The sequence below is a fragment of the Anolis sagrei genome, chromosome X, assembly GCF_037176765.1.
Source record: "Anolis sagrei isolate rAnoSag1 chromosome X, rAnoSag1.mat, whole genome shotgun sequence".
Taxonomy (NCBI): domain Eukaryota; kingdom Metazoa; phylum Chordata; class Lepidosauria; order Squamata; family Dactyloidae; genus Anolis; species Anolis sagrei.
In genome coordinates, this window is record NC_090034.1 from 92,758,309 (window position 1) to 92,773,992 (window position 15,684).

At 45.2% G+C, this 15,684-nt stretch overlaps 1 protein-coding gene across 1 annotated transcript in view; it reads right to left on the bottom strand.

The window, feature by feature from the left end:
- Positions 1-10,649, bottom strand: part of LOC132780267 (igLON family member 5) — a 244,202-nt gene extending 233,553 nt beyond the window's left edge. The window contains exon 1 of the mRNA XM_060783878.2: positions 10,390-10,649. Within this exon, the coding sequence (XP_060639861.1) occupies positions 10,390-10,453 (64 nt within the window). The 5' untranslated portion in view covers positions 10,454-10,649. The remainder of the gene's footprint in view (positions 1-10,389) is intronic.
- Positions 10,650-15,684: the final 5,035 nt, after the last annotated feature.

Here is a 15,684-nt window from a genome sequence, read left to right on the forward strand (position 1 = left end):
GCCAAAACTAGTGTTGTCCTGAGGAGTGTGAGGTAAACCTGTGTGTGAGAGAAGCCTCATGTGAGAAAAGCTCCAGTGTGAAGGCTGCTGCATGTAAAACTATTATATATTTGTTTATTTGTGTTATGGAAATCTAGTTCTTGTAAATAGTGCAACCATATTATTTTACTACAAAGAAAAGCCTACTATGGAAGAGATAACAGTCTGTGTGTTTTTGTTCTTTTTATCACTTTGGGCTTCTGGTGCTGGGTCACGCTGTTGCTGATAAAGTACTGTGCTGTGCATTTATGAGGAAAGTGTTTTGTTAATAAGCCCACTCGCCCAACAGAAACCTCTAGGGCCATATAATACAGATTATCAATGCAGATAATCCACATTATCTTCTTTGAACTGGATTATTTGAGTCTACACTGCCAAATAATCTAGTTCAAAACAGATAATCTGGATTTTATATGGCAATGTAGAAGGGGACTAGGTCCTCCAGCATGACTGCCCCTTGAATCACCCTGGAGGACTGAGAGATACTTAGAACATTTTTAATCAAATCCTTGAATAATTAAATCCAAAAGAGCCAAAACCGCAAACGTGGAGGGACAGCTGTATAGTGCTGATCCCTGGAATATTGTAGAGAAAGCCTACTAATCTCCTAGAACAAACAGCTTAAGAAGTGCTGCATTCGATAACAAAAGAGCGGGGGGAATGGCCAAAGATTGAGAAATGACTATGGTTTTTCTCCTTTTGTTTTTTGTATCTGACACAACTGCAGAAGTCCAGGCATCTGTACCTGAACCTGCTTCTCTCTCTCTCTCCCATGGTGTCTGAAAAGCTGAGTCAAACAGAGGTGGCAGCCAGAAACTGGGGTGTTTTATTGCAATATGAGAGGTGGGCGGTTGAGGAGAAAGGAGAACGCATAGCTAAAATACGGAATTGCTTTCCTCAAAATGTGGTGATGGTCTCCAAAGCACAGATGGTATTAAAACAGGATTAGACAGATTTATGGAGGGCTAGGCTATTACTGCAAAAGGTGGGCAAATGCACCAGGGATGGGGCTAATTTTCTCCCTTCCCTCTTTCTCTCTCTCTCAATCTCTCTTCTCTCTCACACAACATACCTTCCAAGATTTAGCCTACAGAAGAGAAGGCTGAGAGGAGATATGATGACCATGTATAAATATGTGAGAGCAGGCCCGTAGCCAGGATTTCGTTTCGGGGGGGGGGGGTGAATTTTTTTCAGGGGGAGTTTCGGGGGGGCTGAATTTCAGTGAGGGGGGCTGAGTCTGAGTGAAAGAGGGTCTACCCTAGCAAACCTTTTGTATCATTACCCCAATACCCCCATGCATATGGGATATATTGAGTATGGTGATCAGATCATGATATGAATAAACATAAACAGTTTAAGTAATGCACCAGTAAGGCCTTTTCACGAACCACCATGAGAATTTCGGGGGGGGGGGGGGCTGAAGGCCCCCGAGCCCCGCCCCCCCCCCCCCCCCCCCCCGGCTACATGCCTGTGTGAGAGGAAGTCATAGGGAGGAGGGAGCAAGCTTGTTTTCTGCTGCTCTGGAGACTATGACGCAGAACAATGGCTTCAAACTACAGGAAAGGAGATTCCACCTGAACATTAGGAAGAACTTCCTAACTGTAAGGAGAGCTGTTCAGCAGTGGAACTCTCTGCCCTGGAGTATGGTGAAGGCTCCTTCTTTGGAGGCTTTTAAACCAGCATTTCTCAACGTGGGGGTCAGGATCCCTGGGGGGGTAATGAGGGGGGTGTCAGAGGAGTCACCAAAGAGCATCAGAAAACACAGGTCACGGGAGTTATGTGTGGGAAGTTTGGCCCAATTCTATCATTGATGGGGTTCAGAATGCTGGTTGATTGTAGGTGAATTATAAATCCCAGCAAATACAACTCCCAAATGTCAAGTCTATTTTCCCCAAACTCCACCAATGTTCACATTTGAGTATATTGAGTATTCATGCCAAGTTTGGTCCAGATCTATCATTGTTTGAGTCCAGAGTGCACTCCAGATGTAGGTGAACTACAACTCCAAAACTCAAGGTCAATACCCACCAAACCCAGGATTTTCTGTTGGTCATGGGAGTTCTGTGTGCCAAAATTGGTTCAATTCCATCGTTGGTGGAGTTCAGAATGCTCTTTGATTGTAGGTTAACTATAAATCCCAGCAACTACAACTCCCAAATGACAAACTCAATCCCCCCCCCCCCCCAACCTCACCAGTATTCAGATTTGGCAATATTGGGTATTTGTGCCAAATTTGGTCTAATGAATGAAAACACATCCTGCATATTAAGGTGTTTACATTATGATTCACAAAAGTAGCAAAATTACAGTTTTGAAGTAGCAACGAAAATAATTTTATGGTTGGGGGTCACCACAACACGAGGAACTGTACTTTGAATGTGATTTTCCTGCTTCTTGGCAGGAAGTTGGATAGTCCACGAGGTCTCTTCCAACTCCATAACAAAAACCAGAAACTACACAGCCAGGCAACATCAGTGTGTGCTCCCGATGACAAACGTTACTAATAATCATTAAAACAGACAAACTAGGAGAGGCTGCAGGAGTTTGCTTATGCCTGAGCTTATTGGGAATGGCAAAATCCCATCCACTCCTCTAATCTCTGCTCTTAAGGGTAAAATAAGTGCAAGCAACTTTTGCACTTTGATCTCGGTTTGTGGAAACTGAATTAAGCTGAGGACAAAGGAAGAAAACGAGAGGAAGGAAGAAGAGAGAAAAACAGGACATTTTAAGAACAGCTGAAAGAGCCAAATAAGAGGATTAAGAGGGCATGTTTCTGACAAGTTGGAAGAATTGGAATGTATCCATCTGTGGGGTCACACCAACTGGATTTTAAAGGAAAAAAATCCAGTAGCTTTGGTGCATTCCGGGTGATTGGAGAGCTGGAAAAAGAAGCAGGTTTTACTTGCAGCTGGCCTGTGTGTCAACCCACCACCCCATGATTGACTCATAGTCATCATTTGAGATGAGTGAGAATTTTATTTCAGTTCATTTCAGGATTTACCAGAATTTGCAAACCTCTTCATGCTGGCAGTGAAAAGAAATTGAGATGAATAGAAGCTGACGTGGGAGGAACAGAAGCAGGCAAATTCATCCTTCGAGGCCCAAGATTGTGAAAGTTTTGTAAATCTGTCTTTGCATCTCTCCATATTTAACTAGGTGAGCATTTGAATGAAGGGTGCCACTTCTTTTCTTCAGAGAGGCATCTCATCTATCTAAGACAGACAGCCACAAACATTCTCTTCTGAATGCTGGGAATAGTGATCGCTGGCAAAGTCATGCTACTCCTCTATTCTGCCCTGGTCAGACCACACCTGGAATACTGTGTCCAATTCTAGGCACCACAATTGAAGAGAGATGTTGACAAGCTGGAATGTGTCCAGAGGAGGCTGACTCAAAGGATCAAAGGTCTGGAGAACAAGCCCTATGAGGAGCGGCTTAAAGAGCTGGGTATGCTTAGCCTGCAGAAGAGAAGACTGAGAGGACACAAATAAATACGTGAGGGGAAGTCATAGGGAGGAGGGAAAAAGCTTGTTTTCTGCAGCCTTGGAGATTGGACATGAAACAATGGATTAAACTACAGGAAAGGAGATTCCATGTGAACATGAATAAGAGCTTCCCGACTGTGAGAGCTGTTCAGCAGTGGAACTCTCTGCCCAGGGGTGTGGCGGAGGTGCCTTCTTTGGAAGCTGAGGCTGGATGGCCATCTGTCAGGGGTGCTTTGAATGAGATTTTCCTGCTTCTTGGCAGGGAATTGAACTAGATGGCCCATGAGGTCTCTTCCAACTCTATGATATTATACTATACTATGAAATTGGGTCAATGCAAATCGGGAAGACTTTAATTTCTGAAGCATTTATCAGCATTTGCAAAAATGTTTGGAAAGGAAAGAATCTAATTTTTTTTTAATTCAAATGCAAGGAAGACCAAAGCTAGCAAATTTGCCCAGACTCAGCCCATTGCTTTTCCCTTTAACAGTATTTAGGAAATCCAAATAAATAAATAAAAAACCCAGGATGTTTCTGCTGTTTTCTTCTGCCAGCATCCACTAAACTCTACTCCCCGGCCTTGCCCAGTGATGAGAATTTGGAACTCAAAAGTGGACAAGTCTAATGGATATCATTGATAGCACAGAATCCCCAAAGGAGAGTTTTTGATCTCATTGTTCCGATGCATGCCATTCATCCAGTGCACAGACTACTAAGTGTAAGTAAACTAATGTCGCCAATAACACAGAAACAGTCATTCTGCCATTAACAAACCATATTAGTTCTAACAATGCCAATGGATTGGCATCATTGTGATGCCTCCATCACTGCTACCCAGGCAATCTTCAGCACTGGAGTGCTTGGTATAGTTACTGTACAGTACATGTTAGTGTTCATGTTATGGAAAGGGTGCAGTGTAGCGGGCAGCAGCAGTTGCCATCGGAAGAGACAGATACAAATTAGACACAAACAATTCTAGACTGGAGAGCAAAAAGAAGTTCCTAGTTGTTACAGCGATGGCATGGGGTGGTGGCAGTGGGCAGAAATCTTTTTGGGTTCATGATTTGAGCAGAAATTGGATATATTTAGGGTTGATTATCCCAGGTGATTTTATGGAAATAAAGGTTCTAGTTGAATAAATGTAGGGTTGATATTCTGAATTGTTTCAGTGTCAAGAGGGGAAACCAACACTTTCTTTAATCTGGGCCAGCTTCCCAGAATGGGGAAGAGAAGAAGACTAAAGGATAGTATCTGAGTGTTCTGCAAAGCCCTAGAGAAGAATCACACAGAAGAAGCAAAAACACTTCTCTGTTGCTCGAAGATAAAAGCTAGGTCAAATGGGCTTCTCACAAGAAGTCAATTTTTGGTGGAATATTAGAAACACCTTGACAAGAGCAATTCAACAAGGAAACGGTTACTGGGAAGGGTGGAATGTCTTTTACTTGAGGACTTCAAATAGAGATTGGATAGTCATCTTCTGGAGGTTATCCAGCTCTGGATTTCCAAGCATGGAATTGGGCTCCAAGGTAACCTCCAATATTGTAATTATATGACCTGCTAGCCATGCTCACTAAATGGCACCTCCATGTTTGGTCAAAACATGTCTCTCAGTGCCAGCTGCTGAGAAGAATTTATTTCTTATTTTATTTATTTTGCATATTTGTATCTCATCCTTCTCACTCCTGGAGGGGGACTCAGGGCAGCTTCACAACAGGCATTCATTCAATGCCAACCACAATAATAAAAGCAATTTAAACAATTTGTTGATGCTTTAAAATTACTAAAATATTGTTTAAAATCATACAGGTTTGAAATCATAGTCCAGGTCAGCCCATTGTCATTCACACAAATTGGGACTCATTCTAAATTGCTGCCTCTGCTGTTTGAATGCTTGGTCCCATAACCAGTTATGAGTTTCATTCTAAAGAACAAGAGGGAGGGGGGTCAATCTAATGTCACTGGGTAGAAAGTTCCATAGGTGAGGGACCACCAGAGAGAAGGCCCTGTCTCTCATCTCCACCAGTCGCATTTACAAGGATGGTGGGACCGAGAGCAAGACCTCTCCCATTGATCTTTGACTGTGCAATGGTCCATAGCAGGAGATACGTTCAGACAGGTAAGCTGGGCCAGAACTATTCAGGGCTTTATAAGCTAAAGCCAGCACTTTGAATTGTGCTTGGCAGCAGACTGGCAGCCAGTGGAGCTGGTGTAGCAGAGGGGTTGTATGTCGCTTTCTGTATGTCTGTATAAAGCTTTCATCGGGGGGAGTGGGGGGACAAAATCAAACAAAATATTGGTCTCAGCCAGAGGGCTTCTCTTAACCCTTAAAAAGAAACTCCAGAATTCATCCCTATAATTTCTGTTCAAAGTTTATTGCCAGTATTGTCAAATCAACATAGAGTGTGGGTTCCTAGATTCCATGGAAACAAAGGCTCTGTGGATATGGATTCCCACTTTAGAGATCCAGGTACATTTTAGGTGCTGCAACCAATGTTTATTTCTAGCACCTCTGCTACTCTTCTGATGGGTTTGGTCAACCACTCCAAACATAAATGAAAATCTATACAAAGGGCCCTTCCGCACAGCCATATAACCCAGAATATCAAGGCATAACATCCCACAATATCTGCGTTGAGGTGGATTATCCGAGTCCACACTGCCATATATTCCAGTTCAAAGCAGATAATGTGGTTTTTTTTCCAGCTGTGTGGAAGGGGCTCCAGATTCCTGCTCCAGGTAGATGTTTAAGTACATATAAGAAATGCATGTGATGTATATGCTAACGGTTTGAACCACTATCTTTTATCATTAGCAAATATCACCATGGTAATATTCATGAGGACCACGATCATCATTCATTAGACCAACAGCAGCCGCATTAGGAGGAACTCCATAGCAGAATGATGAATTTTAGAGTCCTGAGATGACCCTAGTTCTCCACACTTCTAGTTAAAACAACTCATAAGAAGATAGGATGCTGTCCTATATTAAGTCAGACAATTTATCCACAAAGACTAGTATTGCCCTCTTAAACTGTCAGTAGATCTCTCTCTTGATGTCACCTGGTCATTTTTAACCACAAAAGACCCAGAATATTAACTGGGACCCTCTCCATTCACAAAAATTTCCTCCAGCATTTGTCTATCATCCATCACTCCAGAAAAGGAGTTTCAAATACAACAGCTATGAAGGAATATGCTTCCGATACACTGACGCATCATCATCAATCAACATGGATGTCTACTGGCTTGTTTTTGATCACCTTGACCCTATCATCCACCATACATCGACCCCACCAATGCAGGCCCAACCCCATAGCAGCCAGTCCTATGGATGCCCAAACTCACCCGGCCCAGGGCCACCAATCAAACTGCTTGTTTCAATGACACCACCAATTCAAGTAGTTGGTTGGCCATGCTATCTGCCAATGGGAATCCCCCTTTCAAAAGAGGATCTGTGCCAGAGTTGAAAAGGCTAACGGTTTGATCCCTGGCACATTTCAGCTTTAGGCATTGCTTCAAAATGTAGAGGTGGACTATGGAGGAAAACAACAGCTCTCACTAAGTTATTTATGCAGAAAGGTAGCTGTATTAGTTTCCTGTAGCAAAACTGAACCACCAGGAGTTCTCAGCCACTGAAAAGATGAAGAAATGTATTGTCAGATGTATCCGACAAAGTAAGTGCCAATCAACCCAAGCTGACACTGCAAATACATTTGTTTCTCTTTTAAGGTGCTGTGTGACTCTTGGTTGTTCTTACTAAAAATGCCAATCAGACCTCTTTTAATACCATCAGTGGAACAACACTAATAACACAACTTCAGTACTGGATCAGTTTTGATATGACATGATCGTTCAAGTGATACTTTTGAAATTTTTGCCAATATTAGCTTTTTCTGTTGCACCGACGTCTGTGAATCTGCAAAGACACAGAAAGAATGCATTTGTCTCTCCTTCTCTCCTACTCTCCTCCCCCACCTCTGTGAAATTGTTTGGTAGGTGACTCAGGAAAGACAGAAGCAAGAAAAAAACACATTCATTAGCAGAACAAATAGGTTTTAAGAACAATTTAGGCAAATTCAGAAAAGAATACAGATGGCAACTGACCACGGATGACAGCAAAATGGAACCTCCCTCTTCAGAGGTAATATACCTTCAAATACCAGGTGCTGGGAGAAGAGAGGCAGAAGGTGTCCTGCTGGAAACATCAGTACTGCACCAGATGGGCCTTTGTTCAGTTCCAGCAGGGTTCTTCTGGTGTGCTTAATTCAATCAGGCCAACTCTGGCATTCCAAAATGCCAGTCCTTATACCATCGCAACCTGCATCGCTACAGATCCAAGACAATTCCAGGAGAAACACCACAGCTCTCAGTAATCTCATTCTGCCACTCCATGCCAACAACTGCACCACAATGTTGAGTAGAGTCTGCACCACTCTCAATACTGCTGGTCAAGCTGAGCCAGCATCCATCGACATACAAGCACTCCCCATAATACCATCAGTCTCAATCACCTGCTCCCCAGTTGTCCCTCCAGGCTAGGGCTATTGAGATAAACACCAGCAATGAAGGAAGTGATGGTGTTTGTAGAGTGTAGTAGGGAAGAGTGTGCCAACGATGAGAGCAAAGGACAATAACCCAAGCAGATGGATGGATCATGTATGCGTTGACTTGGAATTAAGTCCCACTGAGTTCAATGGGTAAGTGTGTGCACAAAGTATAGCCTTGCTCCCCCAAAAGCAAGCATTGGGGCCAACATCCCCTAACGCCTCTCAGTGTGCCTCCCACCTTCTGTCCTTTCCATCTATCCTTTGGGGCCATCACTGCCTTTATAAATATTCTAGTTGTCATCACCACCACGATTATCTCTATCATCACCTCTCTCCAGTCTCCCCCCCCCCCCTCTCGTTTTCCACACTCAGCAGACACACACACGGCACACAAGTCTTTTGACGAGTCCCCACGCAAACAAACACATCCCCCTGGCAAGGAACACACGTACAAGCCTTTCATTCACAAACCCACGGTCTCTTTGCCCCCCCCCCCCCAAAATGTCCAGCCATCAACACAGTGTGTACACATCCCCTCCTGTTTCTTGCCAGACCAACACAGTGTGTCCTGTGTTTTCCATCCACTGTACATCCCCTTTGCAGAGCTTTCGGCAGCTTGCTCTGAGTCCCGTCTCCCCAAGACACCCAGAAGCAGGGATAGGAGGGCAAATGCAGCATTTGAAGAAGTACACACAAAGATACACATGTAGATAATTGTCACGAAAAGCAATGCCAAGGAGGCCCCTAAAAGAGCTGATGGAAAGGTGGAACCCAAATTGTTGTGATCCTTCCTTGGGAGAAAACGAACATGGATCTGACACCAAACCAATGGTGAAAGAAGGAAGAAGAGGAAAGGAAATGCCAAATGAGGATCTAAATGAGCAGTCCAGCAGAGAGCAAGCTGGACGGTGGGAAGGTGGTACCCAAATTGTTATGATCCCTCCTTGGGAGAGAGAGAAATAATCTGGATCTGACACCAAATCAATTGATGTGAAGGCAAAAGAAGGGAGAAGAGGGAAGGAAATGCCAAGTGAGGATCCAAACGAGCAGTCCAGCAGAGAGCAAGCTGGATGATGGGAAGGTGGTACCCAGATTGTTATGATCCCTCCTTGGGAGAGAGAGAAATAATATGGATCTGACACCAAACCAATCCATGTGATGGAGAAAGAAGGAAGAAGAGGAAGGAAATGCCAAGTGAGGATCCAAATGAGCAGTCCAGCTGGATGATGGAAAGGTGGTACCCAAATTGTTATGATCCCTCCTTGGGAGAGAGAGAAATAATACAGACACCAAACCAATTGACGTGATGGCAAAAGAAAGAAGAGGAGGAAAGAAATGCCAAGTGAAAATCCAAATGAGCAGTCCAGGAGAGAGAGCAAGCTGGATGGTGTGAAGATAGTACCAAAATTGTTATGATCCTTCCTTGGGAGAGAGAGAAAAATAATAATAATCTGGATACAACACCAAAAGGGGAGCACAGCAATGGATGTGACAGAGAAAGAAGGCGGAAGGGGGGAACATAATGCCAAGTGTGGGTCCTAATGAACTCTCAAGAAGAGAGCAATCCAGGCAATAGGAAGGGGGTAACAATTTTTGTGGTCATTGTATTGTCGAAGGCTTTCACGGCCAGAATGACTGGGTTGTTGTGACTCACAACCTCTGAGGATGCCTGTCCTAGATGCAGGCGAAACGTCAGGAGAGAATGCCTCTGGAACATGGCCATACAGCCCGGAAAACTCACAACAACCCTTTGCGATCCTTCCTTGGGAGAGAGAAAAGAATTACCTGGATCATATGACACCCAAAAAAAGAGGAAACAGCAATTGATGTGATGGAGAAAAAAAATAAAAGGAAGGAAATGCCAAGTGAGAATCCCAATGAGCTGGACGATGGGAAGGTGGGCTCAGAATTGTGCCCATACATAGACCTCGTTTCCTTGGGAGGAAATAACAAATAACGCGGGGTCATAATAATAATACACCAACATTGAGAAAGATGTGGAAAGGAGGAAATGGTAAATAAACATGTAGATGTGTCTAGGACAACTCCAGAAGTGAGTCTTTTGGGGTAAAAGGGGGGGGGGGCAACCCTTCCATATAGGAGCCGAGCACCATGCCAAGCCCCATAGAGGTGCGATGGCGCTACCTTTTATGGTTGTGTCGAGCATTCCCACGCACACGCGCAGACACGCGTGCCCCAGGTACGCATTGGGTATTCCGTCCGCGTCCTCTGCCCATGCACACACTAGTCCTCCCACCCACCCAGCCACCCCCCTCCCCTTGCAAAATACCCCCAAGCAGAGCTGGAATGCGGTACCTTGGTGGAGGGCCAGCATGCCCATCCTGCAGAGCAGCGCGCCCAGGAGCAAGGGGCAGCTCATGGTGCTGGAGGGGCTGCAAGAGGTGGGTGCAAATGATGCTGCTGCAGCGGCGAGGCAAGGATGGAGGGAGGCAAGGATGGAGGGAAGCAGGTCCGGGCTGGCTCTCGCATCCGACCCACCAGCCTTGCTGCATCTCAGGCGGGAGGGAAGGAAGGAGCGAGGGAGGGGGAGGCGAAGGAGGGGGCGCCCGAGCTACACAAGCGAGAGGGGAGGGGGAGGGAGGGGGGCACAAAGGGGGCGGGGAAGCCTCGGAGTGACAGCTGGGCAGAGAGGGGGGACGCGCCCCGCAAAGCCAATCAGCGCCCGGCATGCAAATGAGCCAAGTGGGGGCCCACCAATAGGAGAGAGGGGGGGGGAGGCCGGTGTGGAGGGGGGTCCTGATTTATGAGGGGCTCTTTGTTACTGCAGCAAGGCTGGGGGGAGAGAAGAGGGGGAGGAAAGGGAGCAAGCCCCCAAATAGACACACTCCAGAGAAGGGAAACCTGGAAAGATCCCTTCCAAGCCAATCCTTCTTTTGGATTTCCCCCTTTTAGAGACACACACACACAGAGAAGGAATGATTATGATGAGGCACCAAATCTATTTTCTCCCCACTCCTCCCAACCCACTTCCAAATTCTCTCTCCCCTTTTCAAAGCAACCCTCAGCACTTTCCCCCCCTTTCTAAGGAAACCCCATCACTAGGGATTCTGTCTCATCCTTGCATCAGATTCTCTCAACTCCCCCCAAAAGAAAAAGTGATATCTTTGCTTCAAGTAAAGGGAAGCCCCCCAAATAGACACCCACTAGAGAAGGGAAACCTTCTTTTGGATCCCCTATTCTAGAGAGACCCAGAGAAGGAATGATTATGATGAGCTATCAAATCTATTTTCTCCCCACTCCTCCCAATCCACTTCCAAATTCTCTCTCCCCTTTTCAAAGCAACCCTCAGCACTTTCCCCCCCTTTCTAAGGAAACCCCATCACTAGGGATTCTGTCTCATCCTTGCATCAGATTCTCTCAACTCCCCCCAAAAGAAAAAAGTGATACCTTTGCTTCAAGTAAAGGGAAGCCCCCCAAATAGTCACACTCTAGAGAAGGGAATCCTGGAAAGATCGCTTCCAAGCCTTCCTTCCTTCTCCCTTTCTTCTTTTCCCCACTCCCCCCACCCCCTTTCTAAGGAAACCCCATCACTAGGGATTCTGTCTGAGCCTTGCATCAGATTCTCTCCTCAACTCCTCCAAAAGGAAAAAGTGATACCTTTGCTTCAAGTAAAGGGAAGCCCCCCAAATAGTCACTCTCTAGAGAAGGGAAACTTGGAGAGATCCCCTCCAAACCTTCCTTCCTTCCCTCTTCTTTTGGATTTCCCCCTTTTAGAGAGACAGAGAAAAGGAATGATGATGATGAGCCACCAAATCTATTTTCTCCCCACTCCCCCCAACCTCAACTCCCCCAAAAGGAAGAAGTGCTACCTCTGCTTCAAGTAAAGGGAAGCCCCCCAAATAGACACCCACTAGAGAAGGGAAACCTTCTTTTGGATTCCCCCTTTTAGAGAGACACAGAGAAGGAATGATTATGATGAGCCACCAAATCTATTTTCTCCCCACTCCTCCCAACCCACTTTCTTAATTTTTTTAATCTCCCAACCCACTTTCTAAGGAACATTAGGGATTCTGTCTCATCCCTGCATCAGATTCTCTCCTCAGCCTCCCCCAAAAGAGGTTCAAGTATAGGGAAGCCCCCCAAAATGACAAACAGTAGAGATGGGAAACCTGGAGAGATCCCTTCCAAGCCTTCCTTCCTGCCCCCCCTTCTTCTTTCCCTCACTTTCCCCCCTTCTAAGGAAACCCCATCACTAGGGATTCTGTCTCATCCTTACATCAGATTCTCCTCAATTCCCCCAAAAGGAAGAAATGCTACCTTTGCTTCAAGTAAAGGGAAGCCCCCCAAATGGACACTTACTAGAGAAGGGAAATTTGGAGAGATCCCTTCCTTCCTTCCCTCTTCTTATGGATTTCCCCCTTTTAGAGAGAGACACAAAGAAGGAATGATTATGAGGAGCCTCCAAATCTGTTTTCTCCCCACTCCTCCCAACCCACTTCCAAATCCTCTCTCTCCTTTTGAAAGCAACTCCCAGCACTCCCCCCCCCCCTTTCTAAGGAAACCCATCACTAGGGATTCTGTCTCATCCTTGCATGAGACTCTCTCCTTAACTCCACAAAAAGGAAGAAGTGCTATCTTTGCTTCAAGTATAGGGAAGCCCCCTCCCCTCCCCAAATAGACACTAGAGAAGGGAAACCTTGAGAGAACCCTTCCAAGCCATCCCTCCTTTCCCCTTCTTTTGGATTTGCTCCTTTTAGAGAGAGACAGACAGAAGGAATTATTATGAGGAGCCACCAAATCTATCCCCCCCCCCCCCCCATTCCTACCAAACCCACTTTCAAATCCTCTCTCCCTTTGTCTCCCTAAAAGGAGGAACCCAAAAGAAGGGGGGAAGGAAGGCTTGGAAGGGATATCTCCAGGTTTCCCTTCTCTAATGTGTGTCCATTTGGGGAGCTTCCCTTTACTTGAAGCAAAGGTAGCACTTCTTCCTTTTCGGGGAGTTGAGGAGAGAACTTGATGCAAGGATGAGACAGAATCCCTAGTGATGGGGTTTCCTTAGAAAGGGAGAAAAAAAGTGCTGAGGGCTGCTTTGAAAAGGGCGGACAGAATTTGAAAGTGGGTTGGGAGGAGTGGGGCAAAAATAGATTTGGTGGTTCATCATAATCATTCCTTCTCTGTGTCTCTCTAAAAGGGGGAAATCCAAAAGAAGGGGGAAGGAAGGAAATCTTGGAAGGGATTGCTCCAAGTTTCCCTTTTCTAATAGGGGACTCATCACACTAGAGAAAAAAAATCCATTTAAGATCCGGGTTCTGCCTCCTGCAGAATTCTGGGGTTTGTAGTTTAGGGCGATGCTTTTAACTAAACTACAAACCCCAGAATTCTGCAGGAGGCAGAACCAGATTTGAAGTAGATTTTTTCTCTAGTATGATGAAGTACTAAGAGAAGATGTTTCTCCTGGTGTACTATTCCTTGATTTTGTCCAAGAAAGGACCAAGTAGAGATACTAATGTGCTTGGAGGCAGGAACAGAATGCCCAATGCAACATCTACAGACCACAGAGGGCCGTTCAATATATCATTTGGGAATTCCTGGGACTAAAAAAGGATGCAAAGAGAAGTGGAAAATACTGAAGCATTTTACATAATTAGACACTATTTCCTACATAATCAATGAAACAAATAGGAAGGCACAGATCGTATATTCCATGCACAGAAAAAGGGGAACCCTACCCAAATAATCACAGAGCTAAATCTATAGCTCTTGAGGTGCTTATATATATATATATTGCATTGTTCAGGGAACCACACATCGCAATATTGAAACCAGATGTGAGAGAGCTGAGGCTGCTTTAGCACAGCCTCTAAACCTTTCCTTCCCAAAGCCCCTTCCAACTCCTTCTGCCCCCCACCCCCACCCCAGCAACCTCAATATATCACAAGCCTGCATTTTCTTAAGCTCCAGAGACATATTCGAGTTTTCCTCTCTCTCCACTCCCCCACTCCACTCTCCAAGTCATTTACTGGGCTCTTGTAGCACATACACACATAGCTTCAAGCTCCCTGCTCTTCTCTCTCCTTTCCTGGCCCTTACAGACACCTAGAGAGAAAGATCAATGAACTTGGACTGGGAAGTTTTAGGTGGAAATCACCACTCAAACCACAAATCTCCTTGTGAACCTATAGTCTTTGGCACTATCTCTGTTTATCCCTCTTGACAAGGTTGTTGTAAAGGTAAGAAGAGAGTATATTCAGTCCCCAAGTTACAAACTTCTGACTTACAAAGAACTCATAGTTAAGAATAGAGGTGAAATGTAAGGAAGTGAGAGCAATCAACCCCTCGGAAGGGAAATTCACTCCTGAAAGAGTTATTATGGGGAAAAGGTGTCTCCACTGAAGCTTTATCTCCAATTCTTGTTTCTGCAATGAGCCAGAGTTTTCAAAATCCAATTCTCACAAGGACAGAAAGTGAGATGAAATCTTCTGAACAGGGGCACAGACAGCAAAACAAATACCATGGCAGTGTTAAACCTTCCCTTTGCTATCCAGAGCTAATATATATAATACTAGCTTGAGTACCGGGTGATGCTTGGGTTATTTGCTTTTGGATGTTAGGTATTATCAGTTTGGTCATATATTGCACTATTTTTGAGGGGGAAAACCTCAGTTTTTCCTTTTGTTTTTTTATGAATGCTCCCATTAGAAAATGCATAAAATGTGGGTGAACTACAGTTCCCAAAAGTCTTAGGTCAGTCCTTTCCAAGCTCTGCCAGTATTCACAGTTGGCCATCTTGGGTCTGTATGTCAAATTTGGTCCAGATCTGACAGTCAGCTGGGTCCAGTGTTCTCAGGATGTGGGTGAACTATAACTCCTTGATGCCAATGTCAATCACCCTCAAGTTTTGTGAGAAGGGGCTCCTGGCTACTACCAACACTTATTTTGCTTAATTGTTATTTTGCTTAATTGTTTTGATTTGCTTGTCTATTATTGTGTTATGTTTTATTGTATTGTGTTTTGAGGCTCCGGCCTGTGTAAGCCGCATCGAGTCCTGCGGGAGATGCTAGCGGGGTACAAATAAAGTTAATAATAATAATAATAATAATAACACTTGGGGTTCCAGGGTCAATTATGAGTCCAGGAGCACCCCCAGACTGCGAACCTGCGTCTTCAGGGGGAGTGTGATCCCACACCCTGCTCTGCCTTCCGACTGACCAGGAGTACCTCTGTTTTGTCTGGATTTACCTTCAGTTTATTAACCCCCATCCAGTCTATCACTGATGACAGGCACCAGTTTAGGGGCATGATGGCATCCTTGGCTTTTGGTGGAAAGGAGTAATAGAAATGGGTGTCATTTGACACCAAACTCCAAAACTCTAGATGATCTCTCCCAGCAGTTTCATGTAAACAGCATGGGGGACAAAACTGAACCCTGAGGGACCCCACAGGCCACTGGCCAGGAAGTCAAACAGGAGTTCCCCAGCTCCACCATCTCGGTACGGCCCTCCAGGAAGGAGCAGAGCAACTGCAAAACAATTCCTCCCAGTCCTATCCTGGAGAGACGGTCCAGAAGAAAACCATGGTAGATGGTATCAAAAGCAACTGAGAGGTCCAGGAGAACTAGCAGGGGCACACTCCACCATCTAGCTCTCTTCA